The sequence below is a fragment of the Phaenicophaeus curvirostris genome, chromosome 9 (genome assembly GCF_032191515.1).
Source record: "Phaenicophaeus curvirostris isolate KB17595 chromosome 9, BPBGC_Pcur_1.0, whole genome shotgun sequence".
Classification (NCBI taxonomy): Eukaryota; Metazoa; Chordata; class Aves; order Cuculiformes; family Cuculidae; genus Phaenicophaeus; species Phaenicophaeus curvirostris.
Window position 1 is genome coordinate 342,195 of NC_091400.1, and position 27,891 is coordinate 370,085.

Genomic DNA, 27,891 nt, shown 5'->3' on the forward strand with positions numbered 1-27,891 from the left:
GTCAAACTTGTTACCTAAAACAAAGCATGTGCAGCTTTGACAGCTTAAAGAAAACACTGCCACGTTTGCCTTTGTATTTTGTATGGTTTTATACTTTTGATATAATAAATACTAAAACTACACTGTTTTTTGTCTGTACATTACCAGAAGGTATTTTCTTCCTTTCAGGCTGCAATGGAAGCAAGAGCAGGGGTTGTAAGTGTCAGCGCTTTGCTGAGAGAACCAAAGGCAGGAAGGGTGAAGCTGATGAGGAGCCATTCATGTAAATCCCAGTCCCAGGGCTGGTGATGAGCTCTGGCTGGTGAGACCTCTTGCACTGCTACAGTCCCCACCATCCACCAGGAAGGCTGTACAGATGTATTCAGGCTTTAAGAATACATGAACTGGAGTGAGAGAACAACGACCCTGTAACCTCTTTTTCTTCCAGCTTACCTTCTGCTCCCCTCAGTGTGGGAAGTACATTTCCGTGCTTTAGCACCCCAAGTCCTGAGTTCAACCCCTGCTGGAACGAGACTCTCAGTGCTGTATAATCACAGCCACACATCAGCACTAACGTGACCTCTAAGGAAAGCAGTGAGTTTTAACTCAGACACCGAAAGAGAAGGCAGAGTGTGCAGACAAGGCTTTGGACAGGGCAGGGCAGGGAGGGGGCTGCGTGTATCTAATTGTGGCAGCAACATGCCATCAAGACACTGTGCCCAGGAAAAACGAGCACTGAATCACTGGAGTCCCCCTATCATGAACATGTAGAGTTACAAGAGCTTAACATCATCGGCAAAGCAAGCCACTTACTTCTGCCAGAGAGGACAGAAACAGAAGAAGCTCAAATAACTGTAATTTGATCAGTCTACTCTGGGAGGTTTTCCCTCAAAACCAACCATGTTTTATGCAAAATATGGACAACTGAGGCAGAAGTTGTAATTTGCATTGTATTAATAATCATGAAGAAGTCACGGTTTCCATGCAAGCTACTAGCTTGGAACACAAAAAATGGGAGCAACCAGATAACTGTGAACCACATAAGCCTCCTGTCATCATTGACATGGGAGGGTGGAGATGCTCTGATCAGCTACAGGCTTCCTGCGGGTGTTAGGCTCATGCTGCTGAGGTTGCTACCAGGGGCTCAGGACACTTCAGGGTACATTATAACCGCAGAAGACTTCAGTTAAGACAGTAATAACAGGGATCAGTTACTCCATCTCCACTACAAATAACTATTTCTGACAGAGAACAAAAAAAAAAAGTGCTACATTTATATTTTTTTAACATTTCATATTTCAAATAAACCAAGTAATTATTTATATTTTATTAGTCACAACAGGTGATCAGGTTGCTCCCATCACTGACACAGGCGGGAGGCTCAGACACGCCAGCAACCTGCCAGGAGAAGAGAGATCAAACTTAGCAAACCTGGCACAGCAGCACCAGGAACAGAGCAGTCCCCTTTCACCAGCCCAAATAATTTTAATTATCAACAGGCAAAGTTCCGCACACCCAGGAGGAAGGAATGATGTCCCTTTAACATGCAACAACAATACTCAAGCTTATTGTTTTCTACCCCTTTTTGCAGATTATTAGGACGGTCTATAAGTTTTTTCAAAATGCCATTTCAGTGGAAATTTTGTATTTGAAAGCAACTCCAGAATATTGTAGCACTTGGTTCTTGCTTATACAAGAACATGCCCAGTCATTTCTATATGGGCCTTGCATAATCAGGAGTGCAATATTTACAGTTCCATTGTGCACTGCTCCTTACTGTGTTCAGAGGAAGGTTCTGACAGATTGCATTAATCCTTGCTTGGAATTCTCTAATACAAATAAAGAGTGAGTCCTCAAGGCCTACTTTATTATTTCAAGACCCTAAAATGCAACAGTTATCCCTATTGTACAGCAAAAGTGCAGACTAAAGGCACCTTATAGTTGTAGGTGATGCCTAAGCTGCAATTTCCTTCCATTCTTCCTTCCTTCCTCTTCCTCCCTGCATGCTGCCCCTCATCCCATTTACCATGTCAGAAGAACAAAAACATACTGGTATCTCATACTTTTCGTATCCCCTTTTAACAAGCTACTTTGTTCATAACGCCTCCAAAGAAGCTGATCCTATAGCAGAGGTTTAAAGTTAGAAATATGAAGTTTACATGCCTGTGCTTCTCCTCTCTCTATTATACTGTGTTATTGACAATTTGTCCTTTATCACTCTTTCTTCCTAGGCTGACACCAAATCATTTTAGTCATGGAAGAACAACAGCCACTCACCATTTACTTATCTGCCACTGCTGGAGTCTTCTTGCTTGATCTAAGCTTGAAATACAAGATGAGCATTGCAACACCTGTGTAAGTTGCTATTACATACTGGAAAACATAAAATTTAAGTTTAGTTTCAGTCTAAAACACAGGAAATGCTATTATACTAGAAGATAAAAGTTAACAGATGTAATACATACGTTCCTCCTGCCTGTGATGGTGTAGGAATTGAAGTATTTCTGAAACCCAGTGAACTGGTGTTGAGATCCCGAGTCGTGGCCAGCCATAGTTGCTTGTCCTAATGAACAACACAAGATAGTTAATGACTTTAAAGTCAGTTGGACAGCATCAACAGAAAAATCAAACTAATCTCTACACCAAAATTAACAGTTCCATTGTCAGCTATTGAAACTGCTTTCAGGACATTCGACAGACAGGGGATATAGCTAAGGAACAGGCACATTCAGAGCATAAGATAGAAAACAGGTGACACAACAGCAGGAAAGGAAATGAGTTCAGATGAGTTTAAACATTAAAAAAAAAAGTCAGTATGATGATGATAAATGGGAAAATCCCAGACAGCGCTTTTAGAGCTGCTAGTCCTGCCTACACAAACTTTCAACACAGGATAATTTCTACCAATTGTTCAGGAATCTGCAACACGAAATTAAGATAAATCTTCAGCAGTTCAGCTGAGAAACAGCTTCAATTAGATACCTAAAAACCTGGTGACAAGATCAGACCAGATCACTACTCTGTTTCATGACTCAAAACGCTGCTTTACCGCTTCTACACCATATTAGAGTGCAAACATTAACAAAAACTGCCCTGCTCTCAGCTACACGTTTCTATTGTATCATACTTGCTCACCCTAGTATTCACAGATCAAAATAAAAATACATGTTTTTTCTAGTTAGTTTCCAGGCAGATCTGCAGTTTACTTGAGCCACCTACAAAGCCTCAGAGGTACTTTCAGATGGCATTTCCTCCTGGTTTGCAGGGATAGGGCTGGCACTCTCAAACTGCAGTTCCTGGGGCTCCTCTTAGTCTCAGGTTATTCACCTGTTCTGAGAGGGTTCCCTCTTTTCCTCCCTCTATCCAAAAAGCCTCACCTTTCCTAGGGGGGTCTGAAGACACTCATTCCCCTTTCATCATCATAAATCGTTGGCTTAAAGATTTTATCACCTCTAAGCTTTGCTATTGAAAATTTTACGTTTTCCAGACTTTGCTAAAGAGACTGAACAGCACTGGAGTAAGAACAGATCTTCACAGAACCACGCTAGAAATGTTTTTTCCCTGCATTTTTTCTACATCTCTATTTATTTCTTTACATCTCTACGATTTGTGGAAATAAACCCGTTAGAAAGGCCAGGACCACCTCTCCCTAGGCCAGCGCTGGAGCCCAGGCCCCACAAGCCCCTACGGGAAGACCCGGGGCCCGGTGTCCCCCCACCTCAGGCACCGGGAGGGCGCGAGGCCGCGGCTGAAGGTCGCGGGCGCTCGGTGGGCGCTCGGCGCCGCGGAAGCGCCGCTGTCCACCCAGCGGCGCAGCCCTGTGAGAGGAGGAAAGGAGGAAGGACGCTGGTAGGGCCTCCGCGGCCGCCCCGGATTCCCGGTACCTGCGCCGTCCCCGCCGCCGCGCTCTGTCCTTCCGCAGCGCCCTCCCACAAGATGGCGGCCGCGCGTGCGCGTACGTGCCCAGCGTGCCCCGCCCACCGCGCGCACCCCTCCAATCACATGCAAGCCACGCCCACCACGCTAAGCCACGCCCCCACACAGCAAATCACTATCATACAAAGCCACGCCCACCAGTAACAAACCACGCCCCCATCTTTAGCCACGCCTACCTCGGGTCGTACAGCCAATCCCACAAGGGTTAGCCCCGCCCCCGGCGTGCAGCCCCGCCCACCACGCGGATCCCCGCCCCCTCTGGTTGGCTGAAAAGCGGTGCCGCCACTTCCGGTTCCGCTTTCCCCGCTCGCTGCTTCCGGCGCCTCTCTTGCCTCACGTGTGTGGCTGCTGGTCCCGGTGCCGCTGGGCTCTCCGGGCTCCTCTCTGGCCGCGGCCGCTGGAGGGAAGAGCTCCGGCCCCTCCTGGCCCAGCTGCGTCTCGGCGGAGAGGTGGGCTCTCACGCAAAGGTGTTCGTGGGCCTCTGTGCTGGTTCCTTGGGGGGAGCGCTGGCTAAAGTGATAAATGGCTGGGGGGGGGTGAGGCCCTGGTACAGGTGCCTCCGCAGCCTAAAGAGGAGGCTGCAGGGACACCTTAGAGCAGCCTTCCAGCACTGAAAGGGGGCCCACAGGAAAGCCGAGGGGCTGTTTATCAAGGAGTGCACTGAAGGGTAACAGTTTTAATCTGAAAGAGGGAAGATTTAGATGAGATGCGCAGAAGGAATTTTTCACTGAGGGGGTAGGAAAGCTCTGGCCCAGGTTGCCCAGAGAAGCCACGGATGCCCCATCCCTGGAGCTGCTCAGGGCCGGGTTGGGTGAGGCTTTGAGCAGCCTGATTGAGCGGGAGGTGTCCCTGCCCATGGCAGAGCAGTTATAACTGGTCTTTGAGGTTCCCTACAACCCAAACCGTTCTATGATTCTAAATGTGCAAACAGTGAGGTGATAAATGAGGCAGTGGTTACTGATGGAAGCGTTGTAAGGTTAATTATATCTATTAAACATGCATGTAAGTACACTAACAGCTTACACAAGGTTTTATTAAAGTATATTGACTGTTAAGGGTGGCATCCAAAAAGTTTACTTGGCATTTGACTTGCAGCTTTCACCTTGGTGACCGCAAAAGATAATTTCAGCTTGTCCACCAAATGTAATAAAGATCTGTTCAGGAAACTTACAGTTAAAGCAGTTTATGAACAGGTGTGGTGCATCTAAATGCCCTAATTCAGCAATAGTAAAAAAGTGTCAGGGATGAAGCATTGCTGCACTTCACTGTAGTCAAATGGTAAATGCATTTCGACCTGAGTTTCTGTTTTGTTAATGATTATAAAGTAGCCGTCTGCATTCTGTCTTGGTTTGGGAGTAATTCACTCTTTAGTCTCTTCAGTGTTTGTAAGGAACAAGTGTAACAACTGCACTTTTAATATCTGTTTTTCATTTGTCCTGTAGAAGTGCAAGCATGGCATCCGTGGAAGAAAACTTTCCTCGCGGAGGTGTACAGAAAAAACCCACAGAGGGAAAAAAAGTCAACTCCAAGTTAGAGCGGGACAATTTGTTTGATGTAAGTTGTTTGCGTGCTCGTGATGAACTCTTCCACTGTCAGAATGCGACCTGCAATCTCTCCTATCCCTTATTTCTATAGTAAACTATAGAAAGGGCTTCCAGAAAGAAGTAACTGCTGACATCCACCTTTCTTCTGATCTCTTAATGGTCCCTGATGTCTGGTGCATGTTGAATGTGATGGCAGAGAAAGTTTAATCAAAATTATTGATCAGGCTTTAGCTTTTAAACTTTCCAAAGCATCTTATCCTGAGGTGCTGATGTAGTGAGGCTGCTGGTAATGGGTATGGACTGAGTTTGGTTTTTCTTTTCCTATTAGTAGAGTGTGGCGTAGATCACTTATGCCACACTTTTCCGTTCCTAAGATGCAGAGTTTTATTAAGGATCAGCCTCAGCCCAAAGGAGGTATTTTGTAAGACTTGCGTGTAGATCTAGCAGTTAAGGTTGCTGTCTTATTTTTTTTTTCTCCAGTCCTAGTACTTTCTTCTAATTTTGTTCTTGGCAGCAGAGTTCTGACTTAGCACCAAGTTAATCTCTTCATCTTTATCCAATTTTATTTTTTAACTCTCTGCTTATAATCTGCACCAGGTTCACCATGAAGAACAATCTCAGAAAAGAAAAAGGAACCAAAGGGATCAAGGAAAGCAGAAAAAGTTTAAGACAGACAAAATAGCTGCTGCTAAAGACAATGTTGTTAACATTGAACCACTCGCAATTGAGGTTTGTGGATAATCGTTTGATTTGGTGTACATCTCTCTGCTGAGCTATGTAAAAATGGCATGGTCTTCCTCACTAAACCTATAAAATACATCAGGGATTTGGGACAAAAGCATTTTTACCACCCTGTTGTCGCTGACTTGCCAAGATATCCACCGTATGTTATTCTTCCTGCTCTCCCAGGCACTCTGTGAGGGGATGCTGCTCCTTGGTTGTGTAAAAGAAGCCAGCGACTATGAACTAGTCATCAGCTTGCCCAATGGGCTTTCAGGATTTGTGCCTGTCACGCAGATCAGCGATGCCTACAGCAAAATGCTGACCAAGGAGGTGGCCCAAGGAGAACTCTTGGAGGTGAGAGCTTGGAATGGGGCTGTGATTTGTGCATGGGAACTTGGGAGTGTTGATGATTACCTCAGAACCAACCCTGTCTTGTTTAGGAGCCTCGTTTCTGGTGTCTTGCAGCTGACTTGAATTTGATCACCTGCCCTAGCTTTGGCTAAATAATCCAGGAACTTCATAGCCAGCCTGTTAAATGTGGAGGGATTTGTGCTGCCTGTCTGCTGCTGAAGCTAAATACTGATCCCTGGCTGTAGGCAGTGGTGGGAGGAAGCTAGAGAAGTGTTTGGAAGTTGATGTGAGGGTATGGGGATTAGCATGCTTCTTGTGATTTCGTTGTGTGTTACTGCATGCAATGTGCTGCTGCATAGTGCTAGCATAGACTGGCTGTGGTTTGGAACTGTTTTTTCCAAGCAAACTTTGACTTCCTGATAATGATGATTACTAGAAAGAATGCGGATGGAGTAATCTGTTATCTTGTCTCTCTGGCGTCAGGGCTTCATAAATGTTTCTAAGGTGATGTGGAACATGGTATTGGACAGATGTGCTTGTGGTAGTGGTTTTCCCTAAAGAGGGACTTGAGGGTAGGGTCACTGTTAGCTCTGCAGATGTATTTTCTCAGCCGCAGGCTCCTGACTCTGGCACACATGGTATTCCTTTTTAAGCAAAGCCTACTAGATTTGATAACGTGGTATCTGCTTCTGTATTGTGATCCTGGTGTTTGTGGTATTTCCTGTCTTTTGTTGTTGTATTGACAGAGAAACAGGACTTTCCTATGGGATTTCTCTTTCAAAAGCTGCTTCAGTAACAAATTCTGGCCTTCTTGTATCATTTAACATTGTAAAATCTGTATTTTTCTCTTAATCATCTTGCTGGTCAGGACTTGCATTCTCTCTCGGACATGTATTCTCCAGGGACACTGGTCAGGTGCATTGTAACCAGTGTTGAGAAAAATGCTGATGGACGTCGAAGTATCAAATTATCGATTGACCCCAAGAAAGTCAATAAGGGTCTGAACGCTTCAGCACTCGCATCAGGCATGGTACGTGTTCTGGGTCTGTCACAGCCTCTAAGCTTCTCTAAGCTTTGGTGATGCTTCTTTCGTGGTGTGTTGGGTAACATTTTGGTTGACCTTGCATGGGATCAGAGAAGAATGTGGAGCTGCTTCCAGTGGGAGGAGAGGGCGGTATTGAGTCTTGGTTCCAGGTCATCACTCAGGAAATCCATTTACTTGTCTCAATATGGATGAGTTTTGTAATGACTTGTTTCTGAGTAGTTTTCATGGTTATTTGTGCAGAGAATGATATTTAACCTGCTTTGCAGAGGTGCTTAATTGTTTAGGTTTTGTGTTTCCAGCTGTATGGTATTACGACACCTACAGGTTTTGAGCATCCCAATTTTTTTCCCCTGTTGGTCTGTGAAATCCATATGTGCATAGTTGGATAAGGGTAGAGTTGAGACCCCACTGTCCAATGAGCTCTGTAATAAGAAAGAATGTAGTGTTCTTTCTGCTCCTCTGGAAAGCTGTTCTCTGTCCTCATGGAAAAAGTGAGTATTTGGGTGGGGAATCTCTTACCAGGTGTGCATTTTTTGAAGACCTGGCTGTTTCCCTCTTACTGAATTGTAGTGCTTCCCTCCCAACAGCTGCTCTCTGGCTTTGTGTCCAGTGTGGAAGACCATGGCTATCTTATTGATATTGGAGTCAGTGGGACTCATGCTTTCCTGCCTCGTCAGAAAGCCCAAAATTACATTAAAGCAGTCAAGAGAGGTGAGGAGTGCAGGAGGAGCTGCTGGGGTTCGAGTGGGGTGGGGGATGATGGGGAGGAGTTCTGGCTTCTTGAAATAGAGGCAACGAAGAAAAGAATTTGGAAGTTGAAGGGGGAGCGTTGAGTGTTCCTGGTGGATGTTTTATGCTGTGATTTATTTTCATAGGATCTGACCTGAAAATAGGCCAAAACCTCAACTGTGTCATTGTGGAAGTAAAGAATGAGGGAAGAGTGGTTCGTTTGACCATTGATCGGTCAGAGGTTGCTGCATCCCTTGCAACAGAGCAACAGAACTGGACGCTGTCTAATTTATTGCCAGGGCTGGTGGTGAAAGCTCGAGTGCAGAAGGTAAGCTCTGGTTTGCGTTTGCTTTTTTTGTTTGGTAGTTTGGTTTTTATTTTTGGAGATTTGTTGAAGGTAGGGAGACAGGTCAAGTAAAGATGCAAGTGTACATCCTGGAAAGTATTCCACAGGTTAGCAGTAGTATCCAGAGTAAACAGCATTATTGAAAAAACTAAAGAATAGTTTTTGCAAAACAACGTAGGAAGCAGAATTGTTAGCTGATTTCTTGTCTTTTGTGATTTGCTTGTTGATTAGCACTGACGGTGCCTTATTGTGAAATGCATGAATTGCACGCTGATTGTGAGCTGCACGAAAACTAAGCACAAATTTTTTTGGCATCTTTTCTTTCCCTTTCTAGGTGACCCCACTGGGGATCAAACTGAGCTTTCTGTCTTCCTTTACTGGCATTGTGGATTTCATACATACAGACCCAGAGAAATCCATGAACTATGCTCCAGATCAAGTGGTAAGGAGGGTGAAGGATGGCTGGAGGTGGTATGTTGCTTTACAACATCTCTTATTGTCTCCCATGTTTCAATGGAATAATATTTGAAATCTCACTGATGAAAGCTGTCTTTCTCGTATTTTACCTCCATTACTGTCATGGCTGCTTTAGAGCTCTAAAGAGCAAAGCCATTCCCGGGGTACTGGAAGACTGATTTGGGAAGAATTAGAGACTTGCAAGTAATGGGAAGTTTCTTGTGAGGTCACGTACCAGACTAGCCCATTAACAACAGAGAAAAGCAAAAGTTCCTCATCTGTTAAGCTGTTAGAATACTAAGTCACGTCTTAGTAGCAGTGTTGGGAAGTGCCTTGTACGTAGACAGAGTTCACATACCAAGCGTGCTGTCTAAAAACATGAGCAACATGCCTTTCTCCTCTTTAGTTTACAAACTTGAGTTTAGCAAGCGTGTTATCTTCTCCCAGGTGAAAGCTTGCATCCTCTCTATCCACCCCACCTCCAAGGTGGTGCGGCTGACTCTGCGCCAGTCCTTCCTCCACCCTGGGGGATCACCAAACCAGCTCTCCAGTGATCGCATGGGGGCAGTGGTGGAGGAGGCGACAGTGAAGGCTTTCTACAAGCAGTTTGGTGCAGTCTTTGAGCTTGATGATGGCAGTCTTGCATTTGCACGGGTAGGTACCAGGGCGGTGAGGGGAGTTTTCCATAGCTGTCTCTCCTTCTTGGGGAAGGAGGCTAAGAGGAGGTTGTATTTTCTACCTTTATGTTCTTTGTGAAGCAAATACAACAAAATCTTGACAATGTGAAAAGTGTTTGAGAAATCATACCTCCCCTTGTTGAAGTTGGAATGTAAGAGGGTTGTTGAGGAAGAACTGGTGAGACCCGCTTTGCAGAGCGAGTATATCAGAGGAACAATTTGATCAGACACTGCTACTTCAACCTAAGGTCTATATCAGTGCTTCTGTTTTCCAAACACTGAATTGTAATTTGTTTTTTTTCTAGTTGAAACATCTTTCAAAAACCAGAAAATCTTTGAAACCTGGGGCATTTAAGGCAGGGTGCAAGCATAAATGTCGGATCATTGACTACAGCCTCATGGATGAGATGTCTGTTGTATCTCTGAAGTAGTAAGTTTCATAGACTCTTCCAGAAAGTTGTTTGAAGGATTGGAAAGGTTTGATCAAGCATGGGAATTACTGCATTCCTTTGCTGGACTGGAACTTGCCATTTAGGGTTTTTGGCTTGTATCTTGTGGCTCATGTCAGGTTGTCTGCATATCCTGCCCATACTACAAGGACTTAGGACACTATCGATGTAGTTGATGGGCTGAGACACAGGGAGAATGAATTACTTCTGCTGAGATAATGTCAAAAGACTGTGGCTGAGCAGGAAGTGAAACCTTAATCTTCCAGCCCGTTTTGTTCCTCCCTCTTAGTATTTCCATCTATAAGGCTTTAAGCAATGCAGGTGGTGGGTTTTGCTTTTTTGGAGCCATGGCTCCCTGAACTTTATCCAGAGATTTGTTTTGGGAGGTTGGATCAGCTGGAGTAAAACATAAGAGCTCTGGAGTTGTAGAACAGTGAGTTTTATGGGGAATAATGGAGTCAAAGCAAAGGGGAGGTTGTTTCCTTTTTGTCCTGGGTTTCCTTCAAGCCGACTGATGGGTCATCTCTTGCTGTGTCTGTTTCTTAGTCAGATCATTGAAGCACGGTTTCTGCAATACCAAGATATCCACGTGGGGGATGTGGTACAGGTGAGATTCTGAAGGACTGACACAGTACTTTGTGGCATTTGTACGTGAAGCAATGATCTAAGTAACATGCACTTCCTCTGCCTAAGGTGTATATTCCACTTCTGATCCTGTCTAGTGATGGAGGAAAATGAGGAGAAACCCCTCTCCTTGCAGAACTTGATTGATGGGATGTGATACTTTTTTCCCTGTTTTCTTCAGGTTTCTGTGGTGCTGTTAGGGCAATCAAATTCTAGCCACAGTCAGTTGTTTATTTATGGCCATGAACATGTTGTTAGAAAGGCTTGAGTGAAAGAAATGAAAACTTGCCTTGCACTTGGTGTAAAAGTTTGTCTACCATCACAATTGGTTCACAGGCAGAAAGTTACTCACTTATGATCATTCTTATATCTGAGTCATTACTGTATTGGATATGGCTCTGGAAACAATTCTAGTTTGCCAGAGTCAATAGGGATTTTGCGAGAGTAGCCTATGCCTAAGCAAAAGAGGCTGTAAACAGCATTATGGAGTGCTTAAAAGTTCATGGGCCAAATTATTTGGGTGGGGTGGAGTAAGATTGTATTTTGGATGGTGATTAGATGTGCTGATACTAAGTGATGCAGTGTCCTGGCTGTTTCCTACCTGTGCACAATCTGCTTTTCATGCCAAATTTACTTTTCCCTGGTTTGGGTTCTAGGGCAAAGTGCTTGCTCTGAAACCCATTGGGATGCAGGTGAAAGTGGCTGATGGGATTAAAGGGCTTGTGCCATCCCTGCATCTTGCTAATGTGATCCTGAAGCAGCCTGAGAAGAAGTTCAACATAGGAGATGAACTCAAGTGTCGGGTGAGAGCTGCCAGACAGGGTTTTCAGCTGCTCTGCACTCTTTTATTCTGAGTATTTAGCAGCTGGATTGATCAGACAACTGCAGATGTGCTTTTTGAACCTTTTTGCACTCCATTCTTGTAGGTGCTAGAGTGCAATCCTGCAGGAAAAAAGCTGATCCTTACTCTGAAGAAAAGTCTTGTCCAATCAAAGCTTCCAGTCCTCTCCTGTTATGAAGATGCCAAACCAGGTCTGATCACACATGGCTTCGTGGTGTGTGCCAGGGATTTTGGTTGTATTGTGAAGTTCTACAATGATGTCAAGGGCCTAGTACCGAAGAATGAGCTGAGTTCAGAACCTATATCTTGTCCGGATCAAGTCTTCCATGAAGGCCAGGTAATTAATGTGCTCGTGCCATTCCTTGTGTTTGAATACAGATGAGAAATCTGTGGTTAAGTTGGCCCAAACATGGATTTTCCCCTGGAGGAACCAGCTACACCAAGAGGAGTTCATGTCCTTACACTTTTTAAGTAATAGTTATGCTCCATTTAAACAGATTAGGCTGTGAAAGGGACAGCTCTGAGTATTTCACAGATCTGTCTTTATTTCTGGGCTCTCTTTGTTCTGGTGTGCGGGAAGCACTGTGGTATGTGATAGAGGAATGATACTTGGATGAGTTACTGAGGTCTCAACAGAAGTTTGGGATTCTAGGCTACAATTTCTTCTGAGGAAGTTAAAACACTTTACCTACAGAATTTTGAAGGATCGGGTTGTCTGAATGCTCTGATTCTCTATTTTGTTTCAAATCATGTGCATTTTAAACCAGGCACTCTGGAAACCATGCTGTTCACTAAGTTCCGCTCTTCATTGTGAGCAAGCTTATAAAGATCTCAGCCCTTTTCATAATTCTGGTGGGTTTTTTTTGTCTCTAATCCTGCAGTTTATTGGCTCTCTAAGGAGAAGAGTAATTTTCTAATTAAGATTTCTAACTGCAAATCTGGAGATGTGAGTTTTAGTCTCAATTCTGTTACAGACCTGCCACATACTTCTAGCAAGTCATTTAATGATTAGCTACTCCCATTTTCCATCTGTGTGACCAGAAGGACATTTGTCTCTAGTTGAAACTGCTAAGTTGTAATCACTGACCTGCTGTCCTTAGGTGTGAAAGTGTACTGTGTATGCATTACCCTATCTCGTTTTGTAGGTGGTGGCATGCTGTGGGGGGGTGTCAGCTGAATTCAGCTCTTATTTAATCTTCTTTTGCTGCAGGTTGTTAAAGTAATGGTCCTAAAATGTGAGCCCCAGCAGGAAAGACTGTTGTTGTCCTTCAGGTTATCAAGCAAGCCTACCCTGGAGGAAAAAAAGGAATGTACTCCAAAGAAGAAACAGGAAGTGAAATATCAAATAGGAGAGGTATTGAATTCAATGGCTGCTCCCTTTTTGCCTTTTCCTCCTTGTATTCCAAACAATGTGGTGTCACTTTGAACAACGTTGCTTCAAGAAAAGCTGTTAATGGTCAGGAACTAGCAGTGGATGTGCATTTCTTATTGTGTGGTTCATCTCCTGGATCAAAACCAGAGTCTCTGTTGTCAAGTCAGGATGAAGACGACCCAGGATAGTCCTTCTGAAGCTACCAATTAGTGCTCCTGCTCCTAGGTGGAGTCCTCTTTCTTCTGGATGCTGCTGATTTTCTCACTCCAAAAGCAGCTGCTTTTTGCTCCCTGGAAAAAGACAACTTCAGAGCAATGTTTTGAAATGCTTCCCTGTTGTCTTTGGAATGAACAGTTTCCAGCACCCTGCAGATATTGCTAATGCAGGAACAGTGGAGTTCTAATCTTGTTTAAATTACTCCCTTTCCCCTTCAAATAAAAAGTCACAACCAAGAGGATTTTTCTAGCTCTTGATTTCTCTAGGAGCTGAGAAATACAACGTTTTCTATTTTACTGTCAGTGTTGGTGTGCTATTTAGGCTCAGCCTTGCTGATGTGAGACTTCTCTCATATATAGCTGGAAGGCCATGTTGGAGCCCCTGCAGCACAGCATTTGATCACCCTGTTGTGCATCAAGAGAGGTGACTTCAAATACACTTGGAATTTCATATCCCTGCATTTGTTTTCTTTTCAGATGGTTGATGTGAAAGTCTTGAAGAAGAAAGATAATGTGCTAGAGGTTTCTATCTTAGAAGATGAAGGCAATGTGACAGCCATGATTCCCACAGTGCACCTTTCTGACTTTGGTGCTAACTGCAAGCTCCTGTGGCATTGCCTTCAAGAGGGGGATGTCCTGCCCCGAGTTATGTGTCTGAGTGACAAGGGAGAGCATATTGTATCCTTTTCCACCTCAACCAGACAAACAAAGTGGGGAGGAGGCGGGGAAGGAAGGTATCCTAGTTAGTGTGTTGAAGTGGAAGTGCCTGTCAAGCTAATGATGCTTCAAAGAGTCATAACTTGCTTGTGTTAAGTGAGGCTCGTCTGCTGCTAGAATTCTGTCAGAACCATTGTGAATTGACTGATCTTACAAACCAGGTTCTGGGCTGCTAATCTTATTACAACCTTAACAAAAATGTTGCTGCTTTTCACCAAAAAATCGGAACTGAAATACTAGGAATTTGATGTTTCTCCTAGTGTAAAGCACGCATCTTTAATGCTGAGCAGCTTAGAAGATATTGGTTGCTAAATTCTAGTGTAGAGATATCAAGACAGAAATTGGAATTGCAGGAGTTTGAACTCCTCTGCTGTCTCACCTGCAAACAAGTGCTCTAGCCTAATGGGTAGTTGGCACCAAGAGGTTTGCTTGGCATTGGGCTCCGTTCATCTTTTCCTGTTTTTCCTAAATGGTTGTTCAGGTCTTGAGCAGAAAGTCTGCAGTGATTTCAGCTGTACAGGATGAGCAAGTTGTGAGGTGTTTCTCTGAAATCCAGCCTGGGATGCTGTTGACTGGTTACGTGAGGAATGTGATGCCATTTGGAGTGTTTGTGGAGTTCCCTTTTGGTGTGACAGGGCTGGCACCCAAAGTGGTAAGCGATGCATTCCCTCTAACAAATGGCATGTGTATCATCAGGCATACTTGAAATATGGCTTTTAGCAAAGGTAAGCAACAACAAGGAGGAGATAGCAGGGCTTGGATCCTGCATTTACACAGCTTCCTCCAGGAGGGCAAAAGCTGCTTTTAGGGTTGTTTTAGTTTGCTTCCAAAATGAAATAAAGGACTTCATTCAAGTGAGCTAAAGCTTCAAACAAGGATTTTATGCGACTTCAGTAATTAACAGGTTGCCCAGGGAAGCTGTGGCTGCCCTATCCCTGGAGGTGTTCAAGGCCAGGTTGCATGGGCCTTGGGCAGCCTGATCCAGTGAGAGATGCCTCTGCCCATGGCAGGGGGGTTGGAACTTGATAATCTTTAAGATGCCCTTCCTACCCAAACTATTCTATGGTTCTGTGAATTTTAACTGATGGCTTTTCATTAGTCCTTGTTTCTCTTATGCATTTTCATGAAGCCTTAACTCAGACTCTTCTGGACAGCCCTGTGGGTGGTTGGTAGTGAGCAGCTGTGCTGAGTAACCCGTGCTCCTTTGTTTGCTTTGTGCAGAGCATGAGTGACAAGTTTGTGACGGACACCAAGGACCACTTTGTGGTGGGGCAGACTGTGATTGCAAAGGTGATGAGCATTGATGAGGAGAAGCAGCGTGTGCTCCTCAATCTGAAGGTGTCAGAGTGCAGCTCAGGCGATTCTGCTGCGGAGAGCTTTGCCTTGCTGAATCAATATTTCAAGGAGTTGAAAGAAATAAGGAATTTCTTGAGAAGAAGAGGTAAAAGATTCAGCATATATTCTGCTTACAAAAAAGGGGCTGCAGTGGAACAAAAAGGGAAAACCCTTTTCTTTTAAGTGAAAAAAAGCTCAGTTCAAGCAAAAGCTCAGCTTCAAGAGGAGCTTATTAGAAGAAAGATGTGTGCAGTGTCTGCCATTGACAGGAAGGCTTTTTGGAACTACAGCTGGAAAAAACCAAAGCAGCTGCTCTTCATTGAAGTCTGCTAGGCTTTGTATGTTGATTTCAGGTTGAATCTTGGAGAATTAAAAATAAGGGAATAAATAGATGAATTGTGAGGTTCATATATCATAAAAGAAAGGGAGATAGAATGATGTGAAATCATCTGACAATGCTTTTTTAATTGTGACAGCAGAAGGCACTAGCATTGTTTTTGGCTGGCAGCCAAGAGCTGCTCCTATTAGTCTTCTGGTACATAAATCCACACTTGAGCATGTAGCGATCAGGTTGTTTTTGTTGATATTTGATCATTGGGTAACTGATTTCACAGAGGAGTTTTTCAGTTGCCCTCAGCCTTAGTAAGGATCTGTTCAATAAGAACCTTGTACCTGTGTGAGGATGAGTTTGTACAAATAGATTTGCCTACTGGTATTAAAGGCTTGCTGAACAAGTCCTTCAGTAAAGGTTTTCTCACATGCTCTTTTTCTAGTATTAGGAATATATATTACCATTTATTTTTGTCAGATTCTCTTTGCCTTGTTAGATTTGTTTTATATCCAGAAGTGTTTGATGTTTAGTTTCCTGTATTTGTGAAGTGACGTGTCTGTGTTTTTAGTATTAATCACTTTTAGTAATGAAATTAAGTTTTTAATATTAGTTTCTTTTCACCTTTTTCTATGTCCAGTGCTGTGTGACAGTGTTTATATAAGATTGGACCAGATCCTTAATTTCAGAAGTCTTTCTACTTTGATTGAATCTTAGAACTTACTACTTTGTATTTCTACAGATTCCATAGCCTAAACTCTGTTTTCTCGTATGAAGGTGGATATAAATTCTTGTTCGTGCTTTCTTGAGCAACTGTGAAAACTTTGTTTTGTGAAGAAACAGCATAACTAAAACTGATTTCTCACCCTTTCCTTTCTTTAGGGGAGTCCAACACAGCCCAAGGCCTTTGCGAGTTGGTGCCTGGGAAGGAGCTGCAGCTGGTGGTGCAGGATGTGAAGGAGGATGGCTCAGCACTGTTCAGTGGCAGCTGTGTCACAGGCTTGACTGTGACAGCTACTCGCTACCATGTGGGAGGTGAGGGTCTTTGCTTTGACTACTTGCTTTGGTTTTCACTCTTCTGCATTGAAACATCTGTCCTGAAATTAATTCTGCTGGGGAACCAAGGCAGGAGGTGTTCAAGGCCAGTTTATATGAGGCTTTGAGCAACTTAGCCCAGTGGGAAGTGTCCCTGTCCGAGGCAGTATTAATACAAGCTCCAGCTTACTTGTTTTTATTTCTTGCTTGAGAAACTTCATCCTTGCAGCATGCTCTGTCTGAAGTTGCTGTTAATTTTTCTTTAAATCAATGTGACTTTTAAACAGGACTGCTGTTTCAAAAATTAAAGCAGAAAAGTGCTGTACTATGCAGAACCAAACAAGTACATGCTGACATAATGAATAAACCAATGAAACCAATATATACTGCTAACTTCAGCAGGAGTTATGTCCCAGTGCTTTTGCATTCAGAAGAGTTCCTTTGTTTCCTCCATGGATAGACTGATGATGTTATTGTGCAAATGTTAGCATAATCTTTTTTTCAAAGCCTTTATTACCTTGAATTTGTGTTTAGTCAGCCTTGCCTGCATTATTTCAGAGTTGCTCCTTCATAAAATCAATTTAGTTCTTCCATAAATTATCAAAACCTTTTTCTGAATAAAAAATTTTCTTTCCCTCCTTGCCTTTAACGTTGGAGAAATCTGTTCATTTCTTAAGGACATGACTTATACATGTGGCCACTAAGTTAATTTGATTACAGCAACATAGTTACAATTGGTAATCAAGCAGTCTTTTTATTACTGTGATCTTCAGGAATTAAATTGAACCCTTCCAGTATGTCATGTACCACTAGCTCAGTAGCTCATAATTTTTCACTGTCATCTGGAGATAAATCTTGTTCTCATTTGCAGACAAAAGTATTGCTCCTGGTAAGAAAACCAAAGCATTGGTTCTTCACGTGGATGCTCTCACATCCAAGGTGTATGTGTCTCTTCGGGAAGAAGTCTTAAAACAAAAAACCAAGCAAGTATGTGTTCGATATTTGCATCTGTGTTTTTCGTCTGTCAAACTCTGGTCAATTAATAAATTTGGGTTGGCTGTTTCCTCCTTCAGAACTGTGGGTGGTTGAGTGGAGGGGGGTCAAAATCTCAGCAGGATAAGTCACTATCTTTCTTTCTGTCTAGCGGCTCACAGAGAACTCTCAGCACTCCGCCGTCGTGCAGCACATAGCAGAAGAGTTTGCCATTGTGTCTTTGGAAGCAGGCCAGCTGGCAGCTGTCCCCATAGCCTCTCACTTCAATGACACCTTCCGCTTTGACTCAGAAAAACTGAAGGTGGGACAGACAATCTCTGCAACCTTAAAAGTAGTGAAGATGAATGACCACGGAGTCTTATTAGCAGTACAAGGCCCAGCAAAAAAGAATGTTTTTGTAAGGGTCCGGAACGAATCTGAGACAGCATCAGAAGAGATGCTTACTGCTGTGAAACACTCGCTATCTCTGGGGGATATTGTTACTGGTACTGTTAAATCTGTCAAACCAACCCATGTCACAGTTGCTATTGATGACAAACTGACAGGTTCAATCCATGCATCCCGGATTCTGGATGATGTGCCCATAGGCTCTTTTCCAACAAATACTCTGAAAGCTGGGCAGAAGGTGACTGCCCGAGTCATTGGAGGCAGAGATGTGAATACTCACAGGTAGGAAAACATGCTCGTTATTACTTCTTGTGAAATGCAAGGGGTGAAACAGTTAATCAATTCAGATGATCCAGGCTCATCCCTCTGCCACAAGATACAGTACAGCTATCTTTGCTGGAGTACTTGCAGCCTGAGGAAATCTGTTATACCTGAGAGTTAGCTATCTGTCTCACAAGAAAAAACAGTATCTAAATTCTTAAGGTCCAGTGGAAGTCTTAAATGGAAGCAGGATTTGGCCCCAGGGGCTAAATTTGCCAGAGTATTTTGGGTACCTAAATTGCCACTGAAATAGTGCTATGAAAAACTGGAACTTGAAGGCTTTGGTAGTTTTAGAAGTTTTAGAACCTATTTTTTTGCCAGTGCAGAGGGGATTACAGGTGACTGGAGCCTGGGAAATTCATGACAAACTTCAGTCCTTTTCCTGTTCTGTAGGTACCTGCCCATCACCCATCCGCACTTCACACGGTCCGTTCCAGAGCTCAGCATTCGACCAAGGCAAGTGTTAGCCTCTGCTGTCTTCAGATGCTTCACTGACCTTCTGTCCTTGTAGATTCCTTCCCTTGCTCCTCACACTTGTGAAGAAGCTAACCATGAGTAAGGAGCTCCACATATGTGCTGTGTGGCAAGGCCTTTTATTCCCTCTTTTACACTAACTTGGGTCTGGGAGCTGTGTTAAACCTCACAGTGCTCTTCAGCACATGATTTCCTTTGAATGTCCTTTTAGCTTCAGGCTTTCCCAGTCTGGATTCTGGTATGTCCCTTCACATCAGAAGGGATTCTCTCTTAAGCCTGTGGAAGAATTAATTCCCTGCAAAAGGATGCAGCTGGGGAGCGGGTGAATGTCACAAATGCATTGTCACAGTAGTATTGGCTCCCTGTAATCACTTAGGTTTCTAACTCCTGTCTTCCTCATTAGGACCAAAGCTGTCTTACTGATGTCCTCTTTCCTTGTTTGCAAACAGCGAAATGGAAGGGGAAGTCACAGCAATGCTGAACCTTAAAGAAGACAGTTCCCTCAAGAAACTTGGCCTCTATGATGTTGGACAGACAGTCACCTGCTTTGTGAAAAAGGTGAGGTCAGAGTCCTCTTAAGAAGTGTGCTGGGGAGGCAGCAGGTGGGGGTGGCCTCAGGGGCTTAGATCAGTCCTAAACACTGGCAGTACTGTGGTTTTCATTAACTGAGAGTGGCCTGTATGAAGCGCAGTGTCTTATGGGGAGAGCAGGAGAAGGTAATCACACTTTCTGTACTTGGAGTCTAGCTGATTCATCCTGTTCGATGGCTGTTTGTTGCCAGCAGACACTTTTCACCCTGCATGCTAGTAAGAGGGCCTTTGAGGAATTGTATATGCCACCAGCACAAAGCACTGCTGGTCCCCAGTGTGCACTTGCCTGTGAACTACACTGGTGTTATGCTTGTAAGAGTAGAAGCCAAATCGCTATTTTTGCTTTTTGCAAGAGCCAAGGCTGGAGTATTTTTTCCTAGCCTTAAAATTAGCGAATCTGTTGGGGAGAGGTGTTTTTCCCAAGGTCTCATGCTGTCTTCTCTATTTTTTTGGATCTTCTCAGTATAACATCCTCAAAAATTGGCTGGAGGTAGAAGTCGCCCCTGACATACGAGGAAGAGTTCCCCTTCTACTGTTGTCTCTGAACACCAAGGTAAGAGGCCATTACAAATAAGCTATGCAATTTTTTTGCCTAAGCGGATGGCCATAAGTAATGACTGCGGACACTTCTGACATCCGCATGAACTCATAATCCAGCGCTCTGCCCTTTAGGGCATCGCTGCCCCTCACTGACAGGCAAGTGCTATGCCTGTAGCTTGTTTGGCTTGGAATAGCAGAGGCATTGAAGCAATGCTGGGCTGTCAGTCAAGTGTACACATAGAAGATGTGTATAGAAAGTGTGAATCTTCATAAAAGAAACACCAGAGGTGTGCAATGCTCCATTTCGGGTAATAAGTGGAAATCTTTTTTTCTTTTAGGTCTTAAAACATCCAGAGAAGAGCTTCAAAAATGGCCAGGCAATATCAGCTACGGTGACTGGAACAAATGTCACTGAAACAAACCTCTGCTTGTCACTCACAGGTATTGTGGACCCTTAACAGCAGGACCCCACTGCACATGATGCATGTGCTCAGAGGTGGGCTTGCACTGACACCTCAGGTCAAGGTGTTGCACTCCAGAGCCAAGCTGGACCTCCCTGTAGGACAGAACAAACCCTGGGACCCTGACCCAGGTGTAGCAGCAAGAGAGGGCAGACTTAGGCTATAAAAGAGTCACTTTCCTGCTTTGTTTCTGTCCTTCTCTGAGCCCTTATGAAGGTTTTCCTTTCTGATCTTGGACATGACAAATGCATTATACCATCTCAAAGTTTGTCAGTTATTCTGGATCTTGTGACTATGCAACTAGGGGACCATCACAGCAAACATTGCTGTGAACTGGGAAAGGGCATAGACTATGTCTCATGAAAAGCTGGTGGGTTTAATATGTGACTAGGCAACTAAAATCAGCTTCACTGACTCATTGTCCTTGTTGCTTTGGTTACATACTTCCAGAGTATTATGGAGCGTTCTCCCTCCTTCACTTTTTCCAGGAATTCAATCACTGGCACAGGACACCATCACGGTGGGCATGGTGACAAAGGTGACTCCACATGCTGGTTTGACTGTTGCGCTGCCAGGTGGGAAGACTGGTAAAGTCAGCGTCTTTCACCTCAGTGATACCTTCACAGAGAATCCTCTGAGCGATTTCAAACTTGGCAAGATTGTCAGGTCAGTAACCCTTTCCTGTTCCCTCAAGCAGTGAGTCTTAGAAATATGCTGCCGTTGGTGAGAGGCTCTTTACTGACATGAGCTGATCCCTAACTGCTGTGGTTCTGTGAGCTGTTTGGCAGGTCAGTTTTCTTTACATCTGTAATGCCCAACTAATTGCATTTCCCTACTTCACACAGTTCTTGGGAATACTGGAGAGTGCAACACGCAAAGTGATTCAGCTGTAGCAATCTTTATGTTTTTTTTGTACTAGCAATGGAGACTGAGTAAAGCAAGTAGATATGTTTCAAAAAGCCCTTTAGCTGGTTTTGTGAACTGTTGCATTGTGCTGGTTTGTGTTAGAAAGCAAATGCTCCAAGGGACAGAATAGTTTGTTTTCTATAGGGCTTCACTCTGCTAGTGAAAATATTTTCTACCTATGACTTTTTTTAACAGGTAAAATGCTTTGTTTTTTCTCTCTTTGCTCTGCCATGCAGGTGTTACATCCTCTCCAATGAGAATGGCAAAATCCAATTATCTCTCCGGCAGTCCCGGTATGTGTCTTCCCTTCTAAACTGTTGATCTCCTGCTCTTTAGTGCGTAGTTGCATTTAAATGTTTTGATTAAATAGACTTACTCCTAAATATCTCTTCAGACTGAGCCTCTTTGTCTTCTCTGTGGAACAAAAGTGCATAAACCATGTAGAACAAAGTATCTTAGCAATAAGTGGGGAAAAACCCCAAGTAAAGGCTATGCAGACTTCCAGACAGCATTTTACTCATTTTCTTTGTGTTAGAGGAAGCCAGGCTGATCTGTTTCATTAGGCTTTGTTTACAGCAGCTTGTCTTTTCCCTAATGCTCTGTATAGCTTTGCAGAGATGCAGATAGTCTGTACATTTGAACAAACTAGCATCTCTGATGCAGTACGTTTACCGGGAAGTACTAACTGTTGTTAACACTGATTTCTTTTTGTTGATATTCAGAGCAGAATGTGGATTATTCAGATAAGTGTTTTAGCTTCTAACCTCTCTTCTTTTAGACTGAACCCAAAGAGCAACAGCAAAGTCAAGGATGTTGAAATAACATGTATTAACGATGTTAAAAAAGACCAGCTAGTGAGAGGCTATGTTAAATCAGTCACTCCATCAGGTGTATTCTTTGGGTGAGTAGCATAAGAAAATTGTACTGGGAAATGGGGGTCTTGAAGAAGTTACTTTGAATATATGATTCTGGAATCTTGTTTGGGGGTGATCTCTGGCATAATGCCATGTTGCAAAATGAATTTCCTCCTGAGAATTAAGATGTCATTGCTGCTTTCTTGAGTCTGTGAAATTAAAGAAAGAAACTGATGGTGCCACAGATATAGTCACTGCAGGTATTTTTTCTTTTGCTTTCCCCTCCCATGGAATACTTATGTTGTTTTCTTCCTCTTATCAGCTTGTCCACTTCTGTTCTGGGCCGGATCCTGTTCCAGAATGTTTCCCCTTACTTTGTACAGAAACACTCCCTATATGAAAAGTACCTGCCTGAAGGAAAACTGCTCACTGCCAAGGTGCTTGGGTAGGTCCAGTGTTCTTTAAAAGGGACCGTGCATTATTAGAAAGGAAATGGTAAAGGAGGAGAGGATGTAAAGAGGGAAGATAAAAGCTGGGGTGATTTTCCAGAAGTGCATGTCCTTGCAGTCATTGTAAATACTCCAATTTTTTGTTCTCTCCTGGCAATGCACCACAGTGTAAATGGAAAAGGAAAACATGTTGAGCTCTCTCTCCTGCCTGAGGACACTGGAATGCCAAGCATCTTGCCTGAATCCCTAGGTCTACCAAGATATGATGCAGAGGAAGAGAAAAAAGAGGCAGATGATCAGGAAAAGAGAGAAGAGCTTAAGATGAAGACAAAACGGAAAAGAAGAAACTCTGAAAGGGAGCAGGTATGGATATCACTGTGCAGGATGTGCTAAAGGATTGTTTGGCCCAAATACTTAAGTGACTAAGAAGATCCACTGGAATCAGGCTGAGGAATTCTGCAGAGTAGGAAAAAGATTAAATTGCTTTGGAGATGAGCAAGGGTCAGAAACTACTCCATTAGGGTAGGAGTTAGCTGAGGTAGCAGTTCAGTTGCTGTGTGGCCTATCCTGTTGGTCTCGGCCCCGTAAGTGTGGTAAGCACGGGTTTATTCTCTGTCTCTGTTATGTGAGTGGATAGTGTGGGGTGCTCTGTCACTGCACCACCCTCTCTCTGTTGTCAGACTTTACTTTCTGGTCAGAATTGCCTTTAAGATTCATCCTGGTTGTTGCCCTCCACCATCCACTCATTTCCCCTTGTTGCAGGACGTGAAGCCAAAAAAAAGGAAGATCTGCCCAGCAGATGAAAGTGACAGTGGAATTGAGGTATATTACCGGGAGGAGGATGATGATGATGAGCAAGAGGAAGATGCAGCTAAAAAGCAATCTAAGGTGAGAAGTTTGGAGGAAAACCTGAGCCTGAAATTACTTTCCAACACCATTGAGGTGTCAATTTTGACTTGGGTGACAATAAGTATTATTGCTGCAGATAGGAGTGGTGCAGACTGGTGTTTGTGTCATCTGAAAATGGCTTGAGATGGATTGAGTTTAAATTACAGCAAAGGTGACCAGAGTTTAATGTTTTTGCTCATGGGTTGTTTGCAAGCGTGACAAGTCAGTAGTACTGGCCAGAGGGAAGCCACAAGCAAACAGCATTTGTTTGATCTCTGAGTGAAAACTTCAAATTAAAACACAGCATTCCTTGTCTTTATCCAAACAGCTAAAGAAACGTGGTGAAGCTCCCAGGCTGCAGGTTTCCACAGCCTTCACCTGGGTTGAGGACATGGATGCAATGAATTTACCTGTCCTGAATCAGAAGGAAGAGAGCTCAGAGAGCGAGGAGGAGGAAGATCCGCAGTCAAAGGTACAGTGTAGTAGTGTTGCCTATGAAGGAGACCCCATATGGTGGCTGTAATGTGGTGTCTCTGTATTTGCATGTCTGTCTCCCCAAAGCAAAGCCTTTTAACCCAAGGGAACATCTCTTGACAGCTAATACAGAACTTCCTCAGCAACTCCAAGCAGTGGACATAGCAGATATCATCTCTGAAGCAGAGGAGAAAAGGCTCTGTTTTAGCATGGCTGCATTAAAATAGGGCTTGTCATGTTGCCATGCTAAAAAAATGAGAGGGAGGGGTGAAGCGTGAATCTTGCTGTTGAGGTGCAAGACTTGAAAAATATTTGGTTTCTAAATGTACTTAATTAAAAAAAAAAGAGATTTCATGTACTACTGCTCTTCTTAGAGTTGTGAACTGCATGTGAAGGGCTGAGGTGTGTGTACCACTTTCCTTCTCTCAAACAATTGACCTCATCTCTTCTTGTGAAAACTGCCTAGCCTTTGGGCACACTGGAGTCTGGCTGGGCTTAGCTGGGCCTCCCTGTTCCCCCGTGAAGTGCCTGCTCTTCCCTAGTCCTCAATTTGTGCTTTTTCAGCTGAAGAAACAAACAAAGAAGGAGAAGGAGCTAGAGAAACAGAAGAAGGAGAAGGAGCTCTGCAAATTAGAGGCAGCTCTGATGGACCCCAATCGACAGCCTCAGTCAGCAGATGACTTTGACCGTCTGGTGCTGAGCAGTCCCAACAGCTCCATCCTCTGGCTACAGTACATGGCTTTCCACCTCCAGGCTACTGAGATTGAAAAGGCCAGAGCTGTGGCAGAGAGAGCACTTAAAACAATCTGCTTCAGGTAATGATGGGGATCTTTCTTTCTTTGCCCCAAAGAATAAATGGTGGTGGTATAGCTGTGGGAGAAGAGCATTGGCAGTGTTGTCATGTGTGAAGTGGCAGAGTCTGTTTCAGTGAGCTCAAAAAGATTAAATGGTAACAGTTGTCAGCTGGCCCTTTGAAGGTCTGGCCAGAGTCACCACAGGTGGCCTGTAGCTGACTTGCTGCAGCTTATGTGTGGTAACTCCCCAGGGTATCCCTGAACATACAGACACGCTTCTGAGCAGTCAGAAGGGTTTGGAAGAACATAATATTATGTGGTATGAAACAAACAGTGAAACTTATGTCGTAGGGCTGCATCCTTGTGTATTAAATCATCTCTACAGCATGATTAAGTATACTATGTTTTCTTGAATCATCCTTGTGGTTTTTAATTACAAACAACAGTGATGAAAAGTTGTAGTGTGAAACAACTGCTGTGCTCTATTCTAAAAGTAGTGTTTCAATGAGCAGTATGCCCCCTTCCTTTGTCCTGGAGGCAGGCTACAAGTCAGTGAGTCTTTGTAGGGTGGCTTGCAAGCAGCTGATATAGGCTGGTGGAGGGCTAAATGTTCTTGTTTGCATCTGCTTTAAGGGAAGAACAGGAGAAGCTAAACGTCTGGGTAGCTCTGCTGAACTTGGAGAACATGTATGGTACTGAGGAGACACTGATGAAGGTCTTTGAGCGAGCTGTTCAATACAATGAACCTCTGAAAGTCTTCCAGCATCTGTGTGACATCTATGCCAATTCTGAGAAGTACAAGGTAAGATAGTGCAAGCAGGTCCCAGGCACATATTCCATTCAGTCATGCCTTTAAACTACCAGTGCTGCTGGCTGTATAAGCTTCCACCTGTCAGACATTTGATCTATCATGTTCCTAACTGGCATTAATAGTTACGATTGATAGTGGATAAGTAACTGTTAATACTTGCTTCTCTCTCATAAGTGTTTGGGCCAAGAGTAAAAGTTTTAAAGCTACAAGGCCTTATTACGAACCTGTGATCTAACCTGACTCTGCCCTTTCAGCAAGCAGAAGAATTGTACCACACAATGCTGAAACGTTTCCGTCAGGAGAAGTCTGTGTGGCTGAAATATGCCTCTTTCCTCTTGAAGCAAGGTCAGATCGACGCTACACACAGGCTTTTAGAGCGCGCTCTCAAGGCTTTGCCCACCAAAGAACGTAAGCACTCTTTCATGTCTGTAACGTGGACCATGTGTTGACAGATATCCTGTTGGAGTGCTCTCCAATTTCTCTGCCCATGACAAGGTGTGTTAATAAGTGAAAAGCGCAACCAGTTGGTGCTGAACGTGCTGCCCTTGACTCTTGGGGGAGAGAAAACTTCTGCCTGGGTATCAATACTAAATCCTCTAGTAACAGAATCTGCTGTGATGGGCAAAAGCAAAGCACCCAAAGTAAAGATGACCTTGAGTCTTCTTTTTTCTAGAAAAGTTCAGTTGGTCTAGTCCTGGATTTGTGGGGATGCTTGTGAGTGCTGCAAGATGCATTTTGAATATGAGAATAAACTGCTGATTCCTGCAGAGAGCTGAAATAAGTAGTGAACCGAGTCCCTTCTCTCTTCCACTCTGATCCCGTCTTGGTCCAGAACCACTTTACAGCAGAGCCTTTTGTCTCTGAGTAGAGATAGTGCTGTCTCTGTGCCTGCCTTTGTTCTGTGTAGTTATCACTCTTGTTTGTTTATAGCAAAGAGATCTGCTGTGATACCCTAACGTGTCATTTCTTGTTCCAGATGTGGATGTCATTTCAAGGTTTGCACAGCTTGAGTTCCGTTTTGGGGACTCGGACCATGCCAAGGCCCTTTTTGAGAGCACCCTCAGCAGTTATCCCAAGCGGACAGACATCTGGTCCATCTACATGGACATCATGATCAAACACGGTAGCCAGAAGGAAGTACGGTGAGTCACGCTGCAGCAGGCTGGGAGCAGGCAGAGTGCAGTGCCTGGAGCAACACCTGAAAAGAGTAGAGATACCCTGCAGCATGAGGTTTTACAGGGCTTCCCAGGACAGAGCAGAAGAATTTTTATCACTTAGAGAAATCAGGGATGTGTAGAAGTGCTTATCCTTGCTAGGACTGAGGAGACTCCCAGGAGATCCATAGGGCAGAGGGGGACTGGTTTATGAGTAGTGGCCTGTGTGACAGAAGGTAAAGGGCTTGCACTGAGGCTCTTTTGTCCCTCTGGAGGGATTGCCTGGTACCTGAAGGGTGAGATCAAGCCCTTGTGTACCTTGTAACAGAGGAATGGAAAAATTTCTTTTAATTTTCTGAGAGTTTACAAAAGAAGTGCAGCTTCCCACACTACGGATCCAACCACATCCACTTAATTGAACACAGGGTCAAGTACAGGGCTTGAGTTCTGCAGGCAAATATAAGGCTTCTGCTTTGAGGTTTTGGCCAGTTGTCAGGAATCTCTTTCTTCAAGCACCAACACTTTGCAGCAGGTTGAATGTCTCCCCTGACTTTCTGCTCTTTGTTCAAAGTTAGGGCTTGTATTGAGTGCTGTCACCAACATGCCAATCTGATCACTTTGGTTTCTTGCAGGGACATATTTGAAAGGGTCATACACCTGAGCTTGGCACCAAAGAAGATGAAATTCTTCTTTAAACGCTACCTGGATTATGAGAAGAAATTTGGTACAACAGAAAGTGTCCTGGCTGTTAAAAGAGCAGCACTTGAGTATGTGGAGACCAAGAGTTCCCTTGCTGACACCTGAGTATGGTTCAAGTAAGAGCAAGGAGACTCAACTCTTCATGCGATGTGGGAACTGAGAGGTGTATGTGGAGTTCTGCCATGAGTGTCCATGGACAGTGAGTTTCTGGAGAGTGTTGGTCTATAAAAAAACTGGAAGGATCAAACAATCAAAGGAAAAGATTTGATAAATGTTTGCATCTTTGTTCAAATGCTGCAGATAATCCTTGTCTGTTCATGACTTTGAAGACACATTTTTAAATATAGACTGTTTTATAATCAATACAAACATCAGCCATACTTGTTCTGATTTG

General features: G+C 43.8%; 2 protein-coding genes across 3 annotated transcripts; one reads left to right on the forward strand and one right to left on the reverse strand.

Annotated features, from left to right (window-relative positions):
• Positions 1 to 915: 915 nt before the first annotated feature.
• On the reverse strand, positions 916 to 3,947 carry ATP5MK (ATP synthase membrane subunit k). 2 transcript variants are annotated; one of them, XM_069863835.1, is made up of 4 exons: positions 3,864 to 3,947; positions 2,445 to 2,542; positions 2,257 to 2,352; positions 916 to 1,377 (listed from the first exon to the last, which is right to left on the reverse strand). In XM_069863835.1, exons 2-3 carry the CDS (start codon positions 2,529 to 2,531, stop codon positions 2,260 to 2,262), a joined length of 180 nt encoding a protein of 59 aa, XP_069719936.1. In that variant the 5' UTR covers positions 2,532 to 2,542; positions 3,864 to 3,947; the 3' UTR covers positions 916 to 1,377; positions 2,257 to 2,259. The 2 variants fall into 2 exon arrangements, with proteins under 2 accessions (XP_069719936.1, XP_069719937.1); XM_069863836.1 differs by lacking the exon at positions 3,864 to 3,947 and adding an exon at positions 3,698 to 3,809.
• Positions 3,948 to 4,282: 335 nt separating this feature from the next.
• PDCD11 (programmed cell death 11) lies at positions 4,283 to 27,888 on the forward strand. The gene is made up of 36 exons (XM_069864204.1): positions 4,283 to 4,364; positions 5,358 to 5,469; positions 6,057 to 6,188; positions 6,369 to 6,536; positions 7,402 to 7,563; positions 8,166 to 8,289; positions 8,454 to 8,635; positions 8,988 to 9,095; positions 9,557 to 9,763; positions 10,092 to 10,216; positions 10,782 to 10,842; positions 11,516 to 11,662; positions 11,786 to 12,037; positions 12,911 to 13,054; positions 13,765 to 13,965; positions 14,486 to 14,656; positions 15,226 to 15,445; positions 16,550 to 16,702; positions 17,574 to 17,689; positions 17,847 to 18,364; positions 18,797 to 18,859; positions 19,327 to 19,435; positions 19,931 to 20,020; positions 20,346 to 20,448; positions 20,957 to 21,134; positions 21,611 to 21,667; positions 22,153 to 22,275; positions 22,551 to 22,673; positions 22,845 to 23,040; positions 23,440 to 23,565; positions 23,894 to 24,037; positions 24,604 to 24,854; positions 25,467 to 25,635; positions 25,899 to 26,052; positions 26,621 to 26,786; positions 27,431 to 27,888. The coding sequence occupies exons 2-36, from the start codon at positions 5,368 to 5,370 to the stop codon at positions 27,600 to 27,602; spliced, it is 5,517 nt and encodes a 1,838-aa protein (XP_069720305.1). The 5' UTR covers positions 4,283 to 4,364; positions 5,358 to 5,367; the 3' UTR covers positions 27,603 to 27,888.
• The last annotated feature ends 3 nt before the right edge of the window (positions 27,889 to 27,891 follow it).